General features: G+C 42.4%; 1 protein-coding gene across 1 annotated transcript; it reads left to right on the top strand.

The window, feature by feature from the left end:
* Window positions 1-133: 133 nt before the first annotated feature.
* Window positions 134-16,309, top strand: PPP1CC (protein phosphatase 1 catalytic subunit gamma). The gene is given in 8 exon segments (XM_086623672.1): window positions 134-245; window positions 9,589-9,720; window positions 10,829-10,992; window positions 10,994-11,060; window positions 12,708-12,812; window positions 13,804-14,027; window positions 14,491-14,625; window positions 15,041-16,309. Coding segments are annotated over 8 exon segments (972 nt in total). The 5' UTR covers window positions 134-190; the 3' UTR covers window positions 15,131-16,309.
* The last annotated feature ends 2,613 nt before the right edge of the window (window positions 16,310-18,922 follow it).

The raw sequence follows: 18,922 nt of genomic DNA, 5'->3' as shown, positions 1-18,922 counted from the left end.
TTCAGTGTGGGCACCCTGCTCAGACCGGCGGCCGAGGGTGGGGGGGGGCGGGGGGGAAGAGAGGGAAGAAGGAGAGCGGGGAGGAGAAGAGGAAGGGGAAAAACGAGAGAGAACGAGACGTCGGGCCGGCCAAGCTGCGAGCGGAGGGAGGGGAGCCGCGGGGAGGGGTCCGCCCGGCCGCTGAGAGGCGATGGCGGATATAGACAAGCTCAACATCGACAGCATCATCCAACGGCTGCTGGAGGGTGAGGGTCGGGGAAGGCGCGGGGCGGGGGGGGCGGGTGGCGGCCGTGCCCATGCCCGGAGCCCGCCCGTGCGGCACCTCCGTGGTCCCACCTCAGCCACTGGCGCGGCGATGCCCCGCGTCCCGCCCGCCCGCCGGGGCCAGGGACCGAAATGGAGGGGCGGCGAGGCGCTTTGTCTGCCCGCGGCTCTCCGCCGCCGTGGCGGGCGGTTCTGCCCCTCAGCCCCCACTGTTCCCGCAGCGCCGGTGCTTCCGAGCGGCTCTGCCGTCCGATCCCCTCTGCGCTCTCGGGGCAGCGTTGGGACCCGCCGGCTGCCCGCCCTCCTCCTCCCCTGCCGCTCTAAGGAGATGCGTAATTTAGCGGTATTTCCGTAGGGAAGCGTTTTAAACCCAGGAGTTTTTCTCCCGCCTTCCACAGGGGCACACGGGGTCTGTGCCCGGCTGTGCAGTCGTGGGGCTCTGGAAATGGCTCTGCCCGTGTTCAGAGACTGTCGGGCAGTGGAGAGGGGACGGCACGGGGTTGGGGTCTGCTGGCTTGCGTGGGTAGCTGCTGGCACGAGTGCTGCCAGAGGGCTTTGGCTCTTCATTCCTAAGAGCCGGTGGCTTTTTTCGGCGTGGCAAGAGGATGGGGTTTGGTGTTGCAGACAGTATGTGGAAGGGCTTATTATGGTGTTAGTGCTTTGGGTTGGGAAAACTTGCCTGGGAGTTTATAAATGAAGGGAAAACCTGGAAGTTGCCCTGAGTGTCTTCAGCATCATCCCTTTGGTTGCAGGGTCAGCACCAGACTAGAATTGTCGGCTGATGTTTCCTAGGGCAAAAGTCTGAGAAGGAGCCTAAGACAAATTTTTTTCCAAGGTATCAAGGTAAATGCTAATTATTCTGAGAGAAAGCTCCCCTGATCCAGCCTCGCTGCATGTACGTCAGGACAGGCATCCCATGTGGGCTTAGGCTTGAAGAGCTTGGGCAGGGATTTAACTTTTGCCATTTGGCACAAAGTCCTCTGAGACAATGCTGAGACAAATGGTGAAGAAATGTCTTTCTGCTGTATTACACGCTTTTCTTCTTAACATGTTGCTCGTGTAATGGCTTGGGTAGCAAAAGTCAGTCAGAGGAGCACTAGTGCTACTCTGGAAATTATTTGGAGTTCAAAATCCTGTAGATGCGTTACAGCATGATTGAACTAGAGTAAGGAAAAGTAAATAGGGCTTTTCCTGTGATCTGTTTTGTGTTTTGCATGTTACCAATTTAAACTGCCCTGGTTTAAATTATCTAAAGGCTTCCCTTTAGAAATGTAGACCAGGATTTTCCTGAAACTTTAGTAGTACAATTTGTAGATGCCAGGTCCTGTGTGTCATGTTTGACATAGTAATACATGCTCGGTTCTTCTGCAGGTGTTATTTACTGTTCTTACTTGATTTCCCCTAGTGTAACTAGTGCAATGTTCTCCAAGTGTCAGTTCTTAATTTCAAAAACATGGAATAAGATAATCCTAGAAAGAGAGATGAGCGATTTCTCTTGTTTAAAGTTTCAAACAGTAGTAAGATGTACCATGTCAATATGTGACGTTCTTATGCAGCTTGTATCAGCATTAGACGTTTGGAGGCCACGAGAGTCCGTAACCTCTGACTTCAGGTTTTTGGTTTACTGATATGATCTTTTAAGAGAGGGTTCCTGCAACTAAAGATGTACCTGAGATTGCATCAGCTGCCAGAACTGAAATTAATTTTTTTTCCTTTATTGACTTTTCAGCTGGGATTTTGGATTCCTTGAGGCAATGCTTGTCTTCCAATATTTAAAACAATTACCAATGTTAGTAACGTATGCTGGTGCTTTTTTTGTTGCTTATTAAATGTATTATAGACTTCTTTTCCCGGCAGAGTAGCGATTGACCTTCGTGGCAGTCTGTAATTTTGGTAATTTTTTCCAGAAAGGGCAAAATGATACTGCGTTTTAGCACAAACGCTGTTTTTTTGCTAGAGCGCTAAACTGTGTGAATTACTGTGCAAACGCCATTCTCTTTGGTTGTTTGAAATTTTCCTGTCTCGTCCTTTCCCTGAAATGATTAAGTCCAGCTAGGTAGATGACAGGACTGAACTTGTAAAGTGGAGGTCTCCATGGTGTTGAATGGAGGGAAAGAAATATCTTGAGTGTGTGTGTAAGGATTCTCATCCTATTTAGATTTGGAGCAAATGAGAAGTTGTTTTTCAGTGTGGTTCTGGTAGGACAACTGCGTAATGTTAGTTACACAAGTCTGGTTTGTCTGTACCAGAACTCTGTTATGAGTGATACCCTTTTCAGACAAGGTTGTGCTCTGATTAATGTCATTCTCAAGCATGAAAACACTGCAAAATCTGTTCTAATAATCAGCTCACAAACCGAGTTGTCCAAATTCTTGTGCAGGCTTTAATTTTTAGAGCAATTCGCTGTTTCATTACAGCTGTCTTTAAACTGTATACTTAGATGTTTTTATAACAGTTGACTTTACGTGATTTTGTTAGTAAAATGCAAAGGATATGAACAGGGGGCAATATCCTTCCTTTTTAAAGGTAACAAACCCGAGTATTAAGGAGGTACTTGACAAAATATTTCAAATCAACAAGAAAATACAGTTAAGCAAGTATTTGTGTTTTATAATATGCCTCAGTGTTGCGCTGTTGGAAGAGACCGAGAGCTACGCCAGTAGTGAGTCTAGTCTGAGGGTCGAGGTAAGCGGAGTGGTTAAAGGATGAATAACAAATTGCTCTCACTTTTATTCTTAATATAGAGTATTAATAATGTATTTGTGAGGGGGTTTTACTTTCTGTCCTGACTTCTCTGATCAAATGACAGCATTCTTACTTTTCTCCCAAATAGTTGATATTTGCCCACCCACATTAGGTTAGTTAGCTGAAATTAGTAGTTTGTTCTGTAAACAGCCTGGAAGTATCTGTTTAGCTTCTCATTCTAAGGTAAATATTTGAAGAGTCTTTCTTGCTCCAGATGTTTATGGTACAGAGCCCTTTAGCATTGAAATGTCACAAAAAACATTTTTCAGTAACATTGTTCTCAGCCTTGGAAAGCTGTTCAATGAAAACATTGAACATACTGATCTTTTTTTGCTGTAATTGAATTTATATTTGTTGCTTTCTTTACTAATGAGAGTTGTGTTCTGCTAGGAGCAATTTCATGAGTACAGGTTGTCTGATTTTGTTACTTTTAAGAACTGTAGTAACAAAAATTTTTGAAAGAACAAGACTTCTAAAGTATAGTAAATGACATGATCCTGCGCTGAGTATTGAAATGTTCCTGAAGTGCCCTTGATAGTGGATAAAAGCTCGAATATTTATGGAACTAACTCACTTTACTGAGGAATAAGGAGGGGCAAACATGAGAGCAAATTACTCTCCTTCTAGGAGGAGTTTTATGGACAGTAACTTCATGGTCTGAGCTTGCAGCTGTACGTGTCTGCTAAGTCATAACTGCAGGTAGACGAGATGATGCCAGAAAAGCTTGCTGTGAGATGGAAAACTCAGTGACATCTGCATGGTCATGGAAAGGGTTCCAGGAAATGGCCGAATTTCTGCTCGGCTCTGGGCAAAGAATGAGTGACAAATCCCGAGATTCCTTGAGGGTGAGTGTGGCTTCCTTTCCATGTCATGTCGGATGGTGTTCCTATAACTTGAGCCCTTCATCCTTTTCTTTCATCTACTGCGTTGGCAGCTTTTCACAGATAAGTAGGATCTGGTTTGAAAATGGAGCTCATAGTAGCATAGCTAGAAAACCAGATTGAAATGTACTAGTCTTACCCTGGTAACGATAAATATCAGGGTAAAATAAAACTATTTTGACATACATACGTGGAACTCAAGTTGAGGTATGTTTCTGAAAATCTTTTCTGTACTGCAGCCTCTGCAAGTGCTATTAAGGGAAAACTAGGTAATGAATGGAGGTTCCTTTGGATAAAGCCATGCGAGACTAGAACAGCAGTAGCCATTCTGAAAGCTGAAATCCTGGCTAGTGCACTAAAATCGGCAAAAAGACTCTAAATCTTCAAACTTTCCTATTTATACGCCCACAGATTTCTATTCCCGGTAAAGCCTGTTGTATAGCTGTTGAGGAGATATTTTCTCTAATTTGCTTTAAATGGGGAAAGAGGATCATCCAGTTATTAAAAATAGCTGAGCCAAAGAGTATGGATAAACTTTTGCTGGCAACAGAAAAGACTCTTTCTTACAAATGGAGTTCTCTGTTTTTTCTTTCCACCATTCTGCCAAATACAGCATTGATGGGGTCTGAAGGGTTGCTTGCAGTTTAGTTTCATATACTGAGATAAGTGTCTGATTCTCACAGATGTTGATCTGAAATGTAGTCAGAGTTCACTTGTTGATGAGTTGGCGTACTGTGATAAAGTTTCTTATAGACGAGCAGCACTCGTTGCCCTCAAACCATATAATTTTCCATAGTTTGTGTAGCTTAATGTTAATTGTGTCCTGCTGTGTTGCAGAAATTTCTAATGATGGAAGTAGGAGCTCTACACTCAGAAGACAAGGATTAGATTCCTATCACTGCTGTGGATTCAAATAAGTCAGTTAAATTCTGTGTGTGTTGCCCAGTGAAGTGGAGGAATTGGTCATCTCTGAGTATTTGTGATCAGCGTGAGTACCTGTAGCTCTCTCCAGTGTGGAAGTACGTTACGAGATGAAAATTGTGCAGTCACGCAGAGCCTGCTGTTTGATAATGCTGCTCTGAGCTTTTGTCATCCTGAGAAACTAGACTAGATCTTTTTAGAGGCTTGGGAACTGAGGAGTTGCTTTTCAGTTTCAGTTTTGAATTTGGAATGATCTGATCAAAGTTGGTAGTGCCTGGGGTGAAGTAAAACCTCTTTTACATCAGCCACTTTTAAGTTATTTATTCCCTTTGTGCCTGTGATGGAAAACTCAATGTGAAACTGTCATCAGGAACTGCTAAAAACAAGATTAAAACCAACCTGCAGTATTTTTGGAGATGTCTCTAGGATTGCAGGCATCTTAATGTAAAATATGGTGAAACTGAGACCCTTGTTTAAGAAGCCAAAAAATGAACTGACCTGCTGATAGACCATTTTCTTGAAAACACTTTCTGTGCGAGAACTTGAGTCCAACACTTGAATTGACAGCATTGCAGTTGCTTCTTTTAATGTTACACTGAAGGATAATTAGATGGTTGGATCACTGAAATTTCTAATATTTTTGAATATTCTGCTATTTTTGAATACTTCCCTAAATATCCATCCCTTTCAATATTAACCTTGAACAAGGTAATGTACTCAGTTTTAGGATAGCGGTTGCCTTCATTAAAGGATTATGTGGCACGAACTGGACATGGGAAAATGCTGGTGGGGGATGTGGTGTAGAAGTCTCTTGTACCCTACATGCATGTAGTCACCTGACAGTTGTATGTCCTACATCCCACAGTTCCTGAGCTGTTTATCCTTCACGAAGAAACATATCAAAATTACCCTGGATGTCGAACGGTGTTTCAACTCCTGGCAGCTGCAGCTCTGTTTGCTTGTGCCAAAATGACAGGGGTGCTGTTAGGTTCTTGCTGTTCCTTTTTCTACCTTTCCCTCCTCTGCTGGGCAGCTGTCGGACTGTTCTCACCTCTGTCATTTTAGAGTTGGTATCTGTTGTTGCTTTCCAGCAGTTTTTCTCCTTGTCTTGGAAAGCAACATTAATTTTAATAGCTGGAACCTGTGTTCAAGTCAGTATCTCTGCAGAGATCAGCCGGGCTGCAGGGAGGGATCTCTTCTGTAGTCTTTTCCATCCAGTCGAGAGCGTGTTTTTTCCAAAACTTCTCATACAATGGAGAAGACTTTACTTGTTAGAAGATTGCCCAGACTGGACATTGAAATTCAAGCTCTCAAAAATGATTTTTAAGAACAGGCGCATCTCTGCATAAAAGAGGATGGGAATATATTACTGTCTGGAAATAGTGCAGCAGTATGTTGAGACATGACATAAATAAAATATTATTTGAAATGGGCTGACTTTTTTCCTGAACCGATTAATCTTTAGCTTGTTCCGCTGTCAGTCCCAGACTGTCATTTTGGAGAGATTATTTTTTATGCATTCAAAGAGCAAACGTGCATGTACAGTACTACTGAGCTGCTCTTTCAACTTTATGACCAAGCTGCCAATTAGTGTCGTACTGCCTGATCTCTGCAGGCTGCCTTGTTTTGGTCCAAAGCAGAGAAAAGAAACTGTAAACACACCATATTTTTCATAGTATATTATTTTTGCCTTTCTTAGTGAGATTAAGTAACTTGAAGACTCGGAGAAACCTTCTAAGTAGTCTTTCAGACTGAACATTCTGTGTTTCCTTGTCAGCTCTTTCATTGCAGATGAGAAAATCCTTGCACTAAAAATATAGATTTCTCAAACCAACATGCGCTTCTGCATATTTGATTCTTTTGAAGCCAAAAACATTTTTATCCAGCTTTTCAGGATATATAGGTCAATGTTAGAAGAAATTGAACACTCATTTCTTCAGTGCTGATTCCATGTTGGACAAAGGTGGTCAGAATGTCACTGGCAAGCAGTGTGCTGCAGAACTGAATCAAATTGTCCTGTTCTTCTGTCCTCCTTCTGGTATCTGTGCTAGTGAGTTCGTGAACTGCAACAAAGCAGCATTTTATCTTGCCAAGATTTTCTAGAAGCAGATGACTAAAACTGCATGAAGATTATGCTGGTTCAGTGAAAATACGTTGGAGAAACGTAGGAAACTTGTATCTGAAACAGTCAGTTTTCAGATTTTCATTTAATCTTCAGCATAAATGAATGCATATGCTTTATTCATGAGCTTTAGTGACTCAGTGCATTACGTAGTCTGTATAACATTTTATACTTTGTAATTTATGGATGTGAGACACGGGGTTTAGTTTTTAGCAATTTCTAACAAGACCAAATCTGGAAAGTTAGACCTTTGGCTTCTCAGAAAACTAAATAAGAGTGTGTTGTATTGTCTCAGAAAGAAAGGTGAACTGTAAAATTTAAGAGTAGGGGAAAACTTAGCATTTATAATTCAGCCAGCTGATCACTTCATTCTATAAATTTATGTTTATTGCTTCTGGATATTTGGCATTTTGAGTAACTTGCTCATCGCTCAGGAGTGTTTGGAAAATTACTGTATGGATGAAAAAATTACTGTGTGGATGAAAAGCCTCATGCGTGATAAACTGCTGTGACAAAGATTTAACTTGCATTTGCATGCTTCATTACTCTGAATATTTTAGTGGAAGACATGAAGTTTAGTGATAATTCAGTGTTGCCATGTAATGTCAGTGTTGAGTGATAATCCATAGGCAGTAAATAATAGAGGAGTGCGTGCTGCTTGAAAGATAACATTATTGAAGCCCTGACTTTTGACCCACAATTAACTTCATGTCACTGTCGGTACATGTTGTAATTTGAACTAAAGTTTAATTTTGAAGCTTGTTTGAGAAAAGGTGGTGTGTTTTAGGATATTGTCAATGGTTCTGTAGGGCAGCCTGTGCCACCTTGGCCAGGGTCTCTGGGAGTCAGTACACAGGGTAGAATTGTTTTGGTAGTAACGCTAAGTGCTGGTAGAGGTTGTGTCCAAGGACACTTGATTTTACAGATGAATATTACACAATCATTTTATTCTTGGCCTAGATAAGGTGCACACTGACTGAACAATGTTTTCTGTTTCACAGATCAGACTTGCACAGAAGTAGGAAACTTCTGTGCCAGTGACAAATTGTAATCCCTTGGGAACACAAAACGGTTCTGTTGTTACTCTTCCTAAAGCATTCCCCCTGCACCCACCAGCCTTTCCTACTGCAGCTTTCGCTTCTTGATTTCGTATAGTGCAAGGCCACAGTGACAGCATGGAGATTTGAGTCATCTGTAGCTTCCACATTTCTCACTCTGAGGTTAAACAGCACCGAAGGAATTAGACTGAAATTTAGGAATTCAGGAAGATAACATCGCATAGGTTCATGTATTTGGAAGGGTTTGAGGCTTGTTGCTTGCTTTTTTTGCAATTAAAGACCAAGGCTTTTTGGCTAAGAACATGGATTCTTCAATCCCAGTGCCCTGAGAGTTGTACACGGTAAGTCAGCTCGCTTGGCGACGTTACCAGTGTAGCGCCTTTGGTTCTGGAGGTGGTGTCAGAGTGTTTCCAGGCATCTGAGGCTGAAGTGCTGAGCTAAACCCATGGGTTATGTTGTAGAAGGTTACTGATTTTATTCCATAATCTTACTGGAATTTGCTATGTGTGTGTTTGGGTGGGTTTTTGCTTCACCCTTATCAGTGCTCTGTGTTGTCACTGTTTTTTGACGCCAAATAAAATGTAATAAGCTTCACCAGTAACCACATATCACAGGTTTTTATTTAGTCATAACCTAACCGTGATAAACGCCGTTGCATGCGATTTAGCCATAGTTACAGCACTGCTGCCATAGAAATGTCCTTTGTTTTTCTGGGCAACAGAAATGGAGGGGTGTGATTACATAAATGGTGGGAAAGCTGTGCTGGTGACTGTAGAAACTTGTTTCAGGCCAAGCTGGTGTCCTTACTGTCCAGACTGGGAAAGAAAGCTTTGGTGGATATGAAAGGGAACCAACTATTGTGAATTGTTGCAGAGAGGGGGATCAAAGGGGGGATGAAAGATTGGGGAGGGTGGGGGAGTGATCTGAGGCTGGGAGACCGATCTAGTAGCTTGTCTTTTTCTGTGCACAAAGGCAGTGATAAGGACAGCTGTTTTGTCATTGTCATCCAAAAATGTTTCCTTGCGTATAGTTCTGACCTTCCAATCATAGGCTAATTTTTCTTCCATGTTTGCTAACTGTGGTGTAGGATGGGGCAGTCCAGTATTTGCTGGTATTGGAGTCCTGCTTGTTCAGGTACTGTCTGGGGCGAGGTGATGTGGCAGTTCAGGGAAGCTTGCACAACCAAGCTATGATGTGGTGATTAAATGGGAGACTTCCTTTCCTCAAGTTCGGACAGCTTTCTAGAGAAACTACTTCACTGGGTGGGAGAAAAAAAAAATAAAAATATATATATATATATAGTGTCACATTATCCAGATGATTTTTATAATTAAATAGAACCAAACTGACGCCATTTAAAATGTGACATTTAAGGGGGGAATTGTTGAGCCATGAATTCTGTTAAATGAAGGTAACACAACTGAAGCAGAACACACTACCCTTTCTCTGGTGACGCGGCGCTGCAGTTTCACCTCAGCAGGCTGATATTACCACGTTCTCTTCTGCTTCGGTATCGCAGTGGCATTTAGTCAGGCTCTTAAAATAACACTAGGGGTATTGTTGATTTTGATAACTGACTTCTGACTCCTTCTGACAGTGCGAGGATCAAAACCAGGTAAAAATGTCCAACTTCAAGAGAACGAAATTAGAGGACTGTGCTTGAAATCCAGAGAAATCTTTCTCAGTCAGCCTATTCTACTAGAACTTGAAGCTCCACTGAAAATATGTGGTGAGTACTGTGCAAAGTGTGAGGGGAAGATAAAACCCTGCTGGATGCTTAGTGGGGAGGAGGTAACAAACATAGGAATTGGAGCAAAAAAAATCCAAAACCAATAAGTAACTCATCCAGTTTCACCAAGTCTCTTGGGGAAGGGATTCACCTGAAGTTTTGGAAAGGAGTTTTTGTGTCAGCGAAATAATGTTTGATGCAGTTATGACTGAACAAGGGGAAACAAAGGACAACTACAGTTGTTTATTGTAGCTGCTCTTCAGAGTCAAATGGTGGTTTGACAATATTTTAAAATCCTGCTGGAAACTTAAATTTCTGTACTGTTTCTTGGAGTTACTTTCTGGTTTGGTTTCAGCGAACTTGTACACAGTGGTGCTTCTTTTGCACACGTGTACGTGTCTAGTTATGCTAAAAGAATGAAGAATGTCAAAATAAAAGCCTCAATTAATACACTTTAAAAAGCTTCCAGCAAACAGTATTTTATGTTATTCTTAACACTGAGGATTTACTTCAAATCGAAGTAGTTTTTTCAATATTTATGACATTGGTAGCCTAAAACCATGATTCAGTGTTGTTAGAAACAAGACCATGATTTAAATCAAAGGCAGAAATACCAGTTTCATTTTCGATACAATTTTCTGCTAGAACTTGAAAGTACTGAGTGTTTCAAGAAAATACCAGGAAAGTGAATTCCCCAAGCGGTCAGTTTTCCATCAATATTACTAATGCCGTGTGGAAATACCAAGAATGAAGTAAAGGTTCCTGATCTCACAGGCACTAGTCAAGAAAAGGATTTAACTGGATGACAGATTTCCAGTTGAACATGCAGCTGGTTTCTTGTAGTCTTGACCTTTTTTACACATGTGTGAATGTTTTTAAGTAGCCATGTACTTCATCTTAGTGCAGTTAACCATTGCATTACATAGATGTCAAACTTCAGAATGTGATAATTTTAGATACGTTAAGATAAGCAGTAATTTTTAAGTATGTTGTAGGCAGTATCTAACTTCAAGCTTTTTACTTTCTGAAGCATCATTCATTTGTTCTTTCTCTAGAGAAGAAGGTAGCAAAGGGTCACTTACATGTTGTTTCTAAATACTCTTTACAGGTGACATCCATGGACAGTACTATGACTTGCTTCGACTTTTTGAGTATGGAGGTTTTCCACCAGAAAGCAACTACCTGTTCCTTGGTGATTATGTTGACAGAGGAAAACAATCTTTAGAAACAATTTGTCTTCTATTGGCCTACAAAATTAAATACCCAGAGAATTTTTTTCCTCCTCAGAGGGAACCATGAATGTGCCAGCATCAATAGAATTTATGGGTTTTACGATGAATGTAAGTAACACAGATGTGTGCCTCTGGCTTGGGAAAGCAGGGTAGGAGGTGGTACTGTTGCAGTGTTAGATGATTTTTTTCCTAACTTGAAGTTCCCTTTGCGCACTTCAGTGGGGTCCTCGGCCTATTTAGGAAGGGAAATGTGTCCTTTCCCTGATCCTCACAGTACAAAGCAGGATACAAGTGGGTAGTTTTGCTTATTGGTGACTGTGTTAACTAGCACTTCTCACTGGTACATATTGTTAAAGTTCTTAAGATGAGGGGGTCATCAAATGTTAACAAAAGTTCACCTCTGTTTCCTTTCATTTGAGGGATGATGATGTATACTGGTGTTATAACTGTGGAGAATGGGCTTGTCTTTCCTGTGGTTATGTTGCAGTGCTGCAATCTACTTCATATTAACACCTTTGACTTTGTAATGTTAAAAAAAAAAAAAGACTTTGCCCTTTCTGGATGCCGTCCTGCTGTATTATGTGCTGTTGCTTTGGCCAAAACCTGTATTTCCCTTCACAAATGGGAGAGTGTGTGAAGATTTCAATGCGATGAGTGCTCGGGTTGAGCACCAGGTACTTGCTCTTTCAGTAGGTGGCTTCATCTGCACAGGTTACTTGAACCAGTGAGACAGCCTTTTCATGCAGAAACGTGCCTGTATTTGTTTGACATCAGGAGCACTGTTTCTGAACGAACGCAGTGTTGCCGTGCAGTTAATGTTCCAGCTCTGTCACTGCATTAAGGTCTGTTGTGACAGAGACTATACGTAGACCTCACCATAACATAGCAAGTAATTTTTGCTCAGAAGTGTATGTTCGTGTTTCAAAGGATGTGACTTAATAAATCCAGATAAAACTGTTAAAATTATTAAATTTTAATAATTTAATATAATAATTTAATTTTAAATTTAAATTTAATTTTAATTTTAAATTTAATATAATAATTTAATATAATAATTTAATTTATAATAATAATAATTTAATAATTTAATAATTAGTGCACTGAAGCATTCTCACAATTTCTGTTGTGGGACATACTTGGCTTGTAGCTTACAAGATGTACTCTCCATGTCTTGTTCCCCTTCAACAAGGGAACAAAGATCTGCGGTATTTCAGAGTTGACTCCTAAGAGATTAATCAGAGGCTTAGTCATACATTGCAAATATGTTCAGGGTTCCTGTCTGTTGGGAGAGTCCCTCTGAAAGTAAAACTGCAGCAGTTTCATTTTCAGTTGTCTTTCTTTGCCTACAGAGAGTTTATGTGGTAAAGCACTAACAGAAGTTGAAAGAAAATCTGCTTTCTAAGAATTGCTGTCTTCCCTGAAGAAAACAGCAAATGGCAAGATTTTCTGAAAGGTATCAAATTCTCCAAGAGATAATTTCCAAAAGCAAAGTTGGGAGTTGGAGAGTCTGGTTCTATTGGATAGATTTGTGTTATCCTCAGAGCCACTTCAGAGTGCTCTGCTGTACTGGAGAAGAGACCTTTGCCACTTTTTTACAGGCAATAAAGTATGTCCATGGATATCAGAGAAAGTAAATGGTGTGTAGGCTTTAACCTTAACTTTCTGCAGGCCTTAGTAAACTTAGGGCAGCCCTGTTAGTTGGTTGTAGTTGTGTTGGAAAAATATTGACTGTTTTTCCTCCACAATGTCTTCTAGGTAAGAGAAGATACAACATCAAGCTGTGGAAAACCTTCACAGACTGTTTTAACTGTTTACCGATTGCAGCTATTGTGGATGAGAAAATATTCTGCTGTCATGGAGGTCAGTGACAGTTTCGTAGTTGATATTTGAGAAACTGTAATGCTGTGGTATAAATCCTGGCGGTTTCATGTTTGCATTGCTGAAGCTTCAAAACTTCAGGGTTTTTTCTCTGCCTTGGTTCATGTGTGAGGTAGGGTTGAGCTTGATTAGTGTTTTGTGAATCATTGGGCTGGTGGTTTTGTAGCTTCAGACACATCGATCTGCTTTTATACAAAAATATGTATTTAATAACCTCTCCTTTTGAGTAAGGAATCCTTGTAGGGTTTTTTTGACTTACGTGACTAGGAGTTTTATATACATTTTGAAAACATGTTTTCATAGAATCATGCAATGGTTTGGTTTGGGTTGGGAAGGACCTTTAAAGATCATCTAATCCAACCCCCTTGCCATGGGCAGGGACATCTTTCACTGGATCAGGTTGCTCAAAGCCCCGTCCAGCCTGACAAGTTGGGAGTTTTCATTTGTAGAAATTGGCTCTGTTCTGCTGCGTGATACCTGCTTCATGCAGCTTTTCAAAGTAATAAAATACATATTGCACCTTAGTGTTTTATCACTTGCAAGTAGTGACAGTTGCCCAGGGAGACGTGTCAGTGAACAGTGGCATGAGGTCTGTTTAATATTGTATTTCAGCTTACCGGGCCTGATTGTTAAAATAAACATACCCTGTGATGCCTAGTGTCAATGCCTCTTTTGCTTCACAGCTCTTTTACCAGACACTTGCAAAATATTACAGTGAGATTATTGTAATCCTGTAAAATGTGGAAATGGCTTTGCTTATCTGTCTTCCAGTAAATCTTACAGAAAGTGACTTTTCTTCTGTCACAAAAGCTTTAAAACAAATGCTGGATTCAAAAAATGTCAGTTAACATTGCCATTGAACTATGTAAAATTGCAATGGTGAATCAGTTTGAATACGTATTATTTTTGTCTTGAATTAAAACCTTGGTCTCATTGAGCAGAGCTGAACTGTCTGTGTCTTAACTCTGAACAGGTTTGTCACCAGACCTTCAGTCGATGGAACAGATAAGGCGAATTATGCGCCCCACTGATGTACCAGATCAAGGTCTACTTTGCGATCTCTTGTGGTCTGACCCTGACAAGGATGTCTTAGGATGGGGTGAAAATGACAGAGGAGTGTCCTTCACGTTTGGTGCCGAAGTGGTTGCTAAGTTTCTCCATAAACATGATTTGGATCTCATATGTAGAGCTCATCAGGTATTGGAATTTTGTACATTACACCATAGAATAATTTTGGTTCAGAAGGACCTGAGGTGGTCATCGGGTGCAGCCCTACAGACATGCACTCAACACAGGACAAACCGGCATAAGCTGGAGTTGCTGAGGATCTTGTCCAGCCAAATTTTAAATAGCTGGATCTCAATTCTTGCAGGTATCTCTAAACAACTTGTCCCAATGGTTAACAACCCTTGGAATGAACATTTTTTTCTTGATGGGTGTAGACTCTGGCTCTGATTGCTGAACGAGATTGTCTTCAACCTAGCAGGATCCTGGTTTTCCCTTTGCTAGTGGACTCTGCTGAACTGGATCCTGGAGTGGTCTTCCTGTTTTGGTGTAAAAGTTCGAGCTCATGCTCCTTTGACGTAGCTCAGTTAAAGCTGCTTTGCACCTTGGCAGGAAGAAGTTGTCCAGTCTAATATTTCTGCTTTTTTCTCTAAAGGTGGTTGAAGATGGATATGAGTTTTTTGCAAAAAGGCAATTGGTAACTCTCTTTTCCGCCCCAAATTACTGTGGAGAATTTGATAACGCGGGTGCCATGATGAGTGTGGATGAAACTCTGATGTGCTCTTTTCAGGTATGATATCTGAAGATTTTGCTTCCTCATTAGTGTAGCCACACTTCAAATTTGCTCTGTCTTGAGTTGGTACAAAACCATAATGCTTGTTTCAAAGAGATCTTTACATGTAGACATGATGTGTAGACAGGGCTGTGTTTGCACTCATGTCTTCAAAAACGTGATGGGCCCTTGCTGCTGTGAGTAGATCAGCTGTTTTACCCTGGAATTAAATCATCCAAGCAAAGCTGTCAGCCGTTGGCCTGGGCGGTCCCATCTGCTGCTCTGAGCCTTGTCGTAGCTCCGAGTATTAAACACGTTTATTTCTTGGCACATTATGCCCAGTCCAGGTGACCTGTATAATACCTTTACTAGTGGATGAATTGATTGTAAGAAAGCTAAAACTTTTCGCTAAATAACTGAACTATCTTTTCAGATTTTGAAACCTGCAGAGAAAAAGAAGCCCAATTCCAGCAGACCTGTAACGCCTCCCAGGGGTATGATCACAAAACAAGCAAAGAAATAGTCGCTTTGGCGCTGCCTTGTTGGGACTTGTACTATAGTATATAACCTCCATTTTTAAAACTGTAATGTGTACTGTTCAGCTTGCCCAAAATAGAGAATGTGTTTGTGCTTTTCCTTTTGATTTGATGAATGGCATTTGCTGGTTGTAACAGCAAATGAAAGACTTTCCTCCCTCCCAGGAAAAGAGTTTTAAACTTTCCTTTTGTTGGTGTTACAGCTGTACACTCCACAGCATCTTATCCCCTCATTATGGGTAATTGTACAACTGACTCTGAATCTGTACAATGAGTAGTGTAAATGCTTGTTTTCTTCTTTAGGATCTAAAGAGGGCACTAGTGTGCTGTGAGAGTAGAAATTTGTTACTGTCAGATATTACATACTGTTTATACAAACCACTGTGAACTTTTTTTACGTTAAAATTTGTTTTTAAAGGGATTGCTTTTCTTTTAATGTCTTTGTCATGTCCACGTTAGTTTTATTGCTGTCAACCTTAGAAATAACCTTCAACCTCGCCAGCATCACTGGCATGATGTATATTTAATTCAGACACACGTCCCTCTCCGTACACTTCGAATGACAATTAAAGCCATTATTTTAAATGTTTGCGTCTCCTTCCCGAAGCCAAAGTTCGCTTGGAAAATCATTGGTCCACGACCCACCACGCTGACTTGGCAGGGCTTTGCATTCACGCCTTCCTCTGGAGCTAAAAGGAAGTCCTGGCTTGAAATAGCAACTAGAAATGCTGCGCTGTTTGTTCTGCTGGTGGCAACAGTGAACACATTTTTGTACAGTTTCCGTGTGTTCGAGCGAGTGGACGTTTTTACAGTGGCACCAGTCCTGTGGCAGCCAGTGTCACAAAGCTGGAAGTTACAGAAAATGGTTCTAGATCTGCCTGGATAGTTGTGTGTGTTTTAGCCTAAGGACTTTGTTCTACAAAGACCTAGAGAACAGCCTGATAAGCCAACCCGAGGCATTGATCTTGATCACTGGTTTATATAAATCTCTCACAGAATCTTGTTTTTTAAAAACTGTTAATCTTTTTTGAACAGATAACAGTGTACAATACCATGTAGTGAAAATCACTTATTAAATGAAGAAATTGTTAAATCTTCTCAGTGTCAGTTTATCACAACCTATACACTACTGCTCTCAGAGGACCTGACTTAGATAAATAAATTGTTCTGGAAACCCACCCATTCTTGGTTTGGATTTGTCTAAACTATGAGCACCAGAGGTATGGTTTTTAAATAAATAAATTTAAATACAGGTCCCCTCCGAGCAGAGGGGCTGGGTGCAGGCACAGAGCTCCCAGCTGTAGACCTGCAGAACTGGGAGGACACTGGGATCTGAACCTCTGGGTTTTGGTGGCCCGAGGCTGGTGTAGCAGCAGCAGTTCCCAGAGGCACATGTGTGTGGGAGGACTTGGTCATCCTGGCTCGTGTTCATCGTTCTGTGTTTTGAGGGGGTTTTTCCTTGAATGCAAATGCTGCTTTATTGGTCCCTTGGGCTGAAGAGGGTGATAGCAGAGGAGAAGACCGATACCCTCTGGTTCTTTAATTAAAGAACTGTGAATTCTTGGTGAAGAAGGAAAGTTGAGTAAACTTCACCCCTGCCATCTGTTCTGTTAGCAGGGCTTGGTGCACACCAGCTGAAGCAGGTTGTGTTGAAGGTGGTAGATAAGGTGTGACCATGGGGTCTTCTGCCCTCGACAGGAATACACTGTTGGTCTGTGTTCCTTTGTGTAACGCCGCCCCTCTCCTGTGCCTTGTGGAAAATACTGCAAAATTTTTAGAAGCTGAACAAGGGCGCTTGTTCAGCCTGTTCTAAAACACTGTGGTGATGAACTTCTGGTGCTTGGTGGAGTCTGCTTATGAAGAAGGACCAGATAAACCATCAGCTCTGTTCTGGTGTTCGCTTCACAGCTGAAGTTTCCCTTCACTTCTGGAGTGAGCTGAGCTTTTTTGACAATGTGTCTTCTGGGCAGTCCCCTCCATTGATTTTGGTTTTTTCATGTATTTCTCTGCCAAACTAAAAAGCCTTTTTCCTACTTTGAAGAATTGCACCACTACTAAAGCTAATTAATCAAACCACCTTTTGATGAGCTTGTTAGACCAGGTGTCAGAGATTGCCTGTTAAAGGCTTTCTCACCAACTCCCTTTCACCCTTTAAATCACATTTGTGGCTTTCTTTAGAGCTCTTCTCCCTTCTTGTAAAATGGTGACCTGAGTGTCTTTTATTGATCCAGTGAATAATGGAGCACACACGGAACCGGTTTTTATTTGACTGGTGTCTAAAGGAATGCATCAGCCTGTCTCTGCGGCCGTTCCGTGTGCCACCACGTCACGCCTTTCTTCCTCCGTGACTTTTTTTCTCTCCTCAAACACAGTTTCGGTCACACGCGGCTATTCTGAGCTGCGTTTTCTGCTCGGCTGCGTTCCCAGCCGTGGCTGGTGGCCCTCGGGCTCCCCAGCTGCTCGGGGTGAAGGAAGTCCCCCGGCACCGCGGCGGAGGTGGAAAGGTTCCTGTTCCACGGCCGAGACAGGAAGGAAAGACGACCTGCTGGTCTCGCTACAGGTTGTGAGCGAAAGCTCAGAGGCATGTTTTCTGCCTCTTTGTTCTTGTTGGGTTTTTCGATCAGTGGAGGGAGAGAAGGAGCAGCAGCTGCCGCTTTCCTATTGTTTTCCATAATGATGCTTGTAGGAACATGTAGTTGACACATGGAATGGACGGAACAGCATATGAGCCTTCTGAGGCCCTTGTCCCCCTAACCCTGCTGCCCTTTCCGGCTGGCCCAAAGCTTTGGCAAAGTTGCCAAGGGCAGTCTGTAGCAGGGAGGGCTACCAGACCTTGCTGAAGATCACCACAAAAGGTAGCAGGAAAGTTGTGATAAACCCAAGTTCTCTTCAGTCCTCTTGTACCTTTTGTGGTATGCCTGCCGTAAACGTGTTCCTCTGGAAAGGGTGGTGAGATGTGAGGCACTGTCTCTCGATTTGGATGTCACTCCAAGTGGTGGTGTCTTTAGTTTCTCTGAAATGCAACGAGTCCTCCTTGCCGTGTAGCTGGTGAGAGGCTGTTTTTCAGCACAGGCCATCTTTGATGGTTCCTGGTTTGCTTTACGATGGTCAGCGCTATGGTGACTTTCAGTCCCAAGTTGTTGGGTGAAGCTGCGATGCTTTAAAACCAACAAGAAGGCGTTAATTTTGCTGGCAGCGTACGATCTGAACCCCAACGGTGCTCAGGTCTCCACAGGAGGATACAAGAGTTTCAGGCACATGAGCCCCTGATGCGTACGATGTACTTTAGACCCTGGCGGTCCTGGGGCTGGTGGCGGTGCTGAGGGTGGCTCTGGGCTCCGGGTTCTGCCCTGGCACTTTGGGGAGTCTGTGGGCTTCACCCTCTGCAGCTCAGGTGCACAGTCCTGACCCCCATCACCCCAGAGCAGGGAGCTCAGACTGAGATTAACAGAGTTGTTTGTGAAAAAAAGGTGGACTGTAACAAGAAGTGTAGGAACCAGGAGTTAAGTCACCAGCAGACTGGGAAAAGGTTGAAGATGAGGCAGCTGAGCTTCTGCTCAAGGCCTGTAATGCCGGATTCACCCTTAAATCACGCTCCGGGCATCACCCCGGTCTTCACCAAGAGCTTTGTGGCTCTGCTGACGGCATCTCCTCCTGCTAGAGCACCGAGGTGCCTCATGGCCACAGTTAACACGCAGCCCCCCAGGGCTCTGCGTGCACGTGCTGATCAGTGGGGGTTTGCTGAAGTTCTGACATTGAGGCTTCGTCTTCGTGATCAC

The sequence above is a fragment of the Tauraco erythrolophus genome, chromosome 19 (assembly GCF_009769465.1).
Source record: "Tauraco erythrolophus isolate bTauEry1 chromosome 19, bTauEry1.pri, whole genome shotgun sequence".
Classification (NCBI taxonomy): domain Eukaryota; kingdom Metazoa; phylum Chordata; class Aves; order Musophagiformes; family Musophagidae; genus Tauraco; species Tauraco erythrolophus.
Note: the sequence above shows the minus strand (reverse complement) of the source record. Positions and strands in the feature narration are given on the sequence as shown.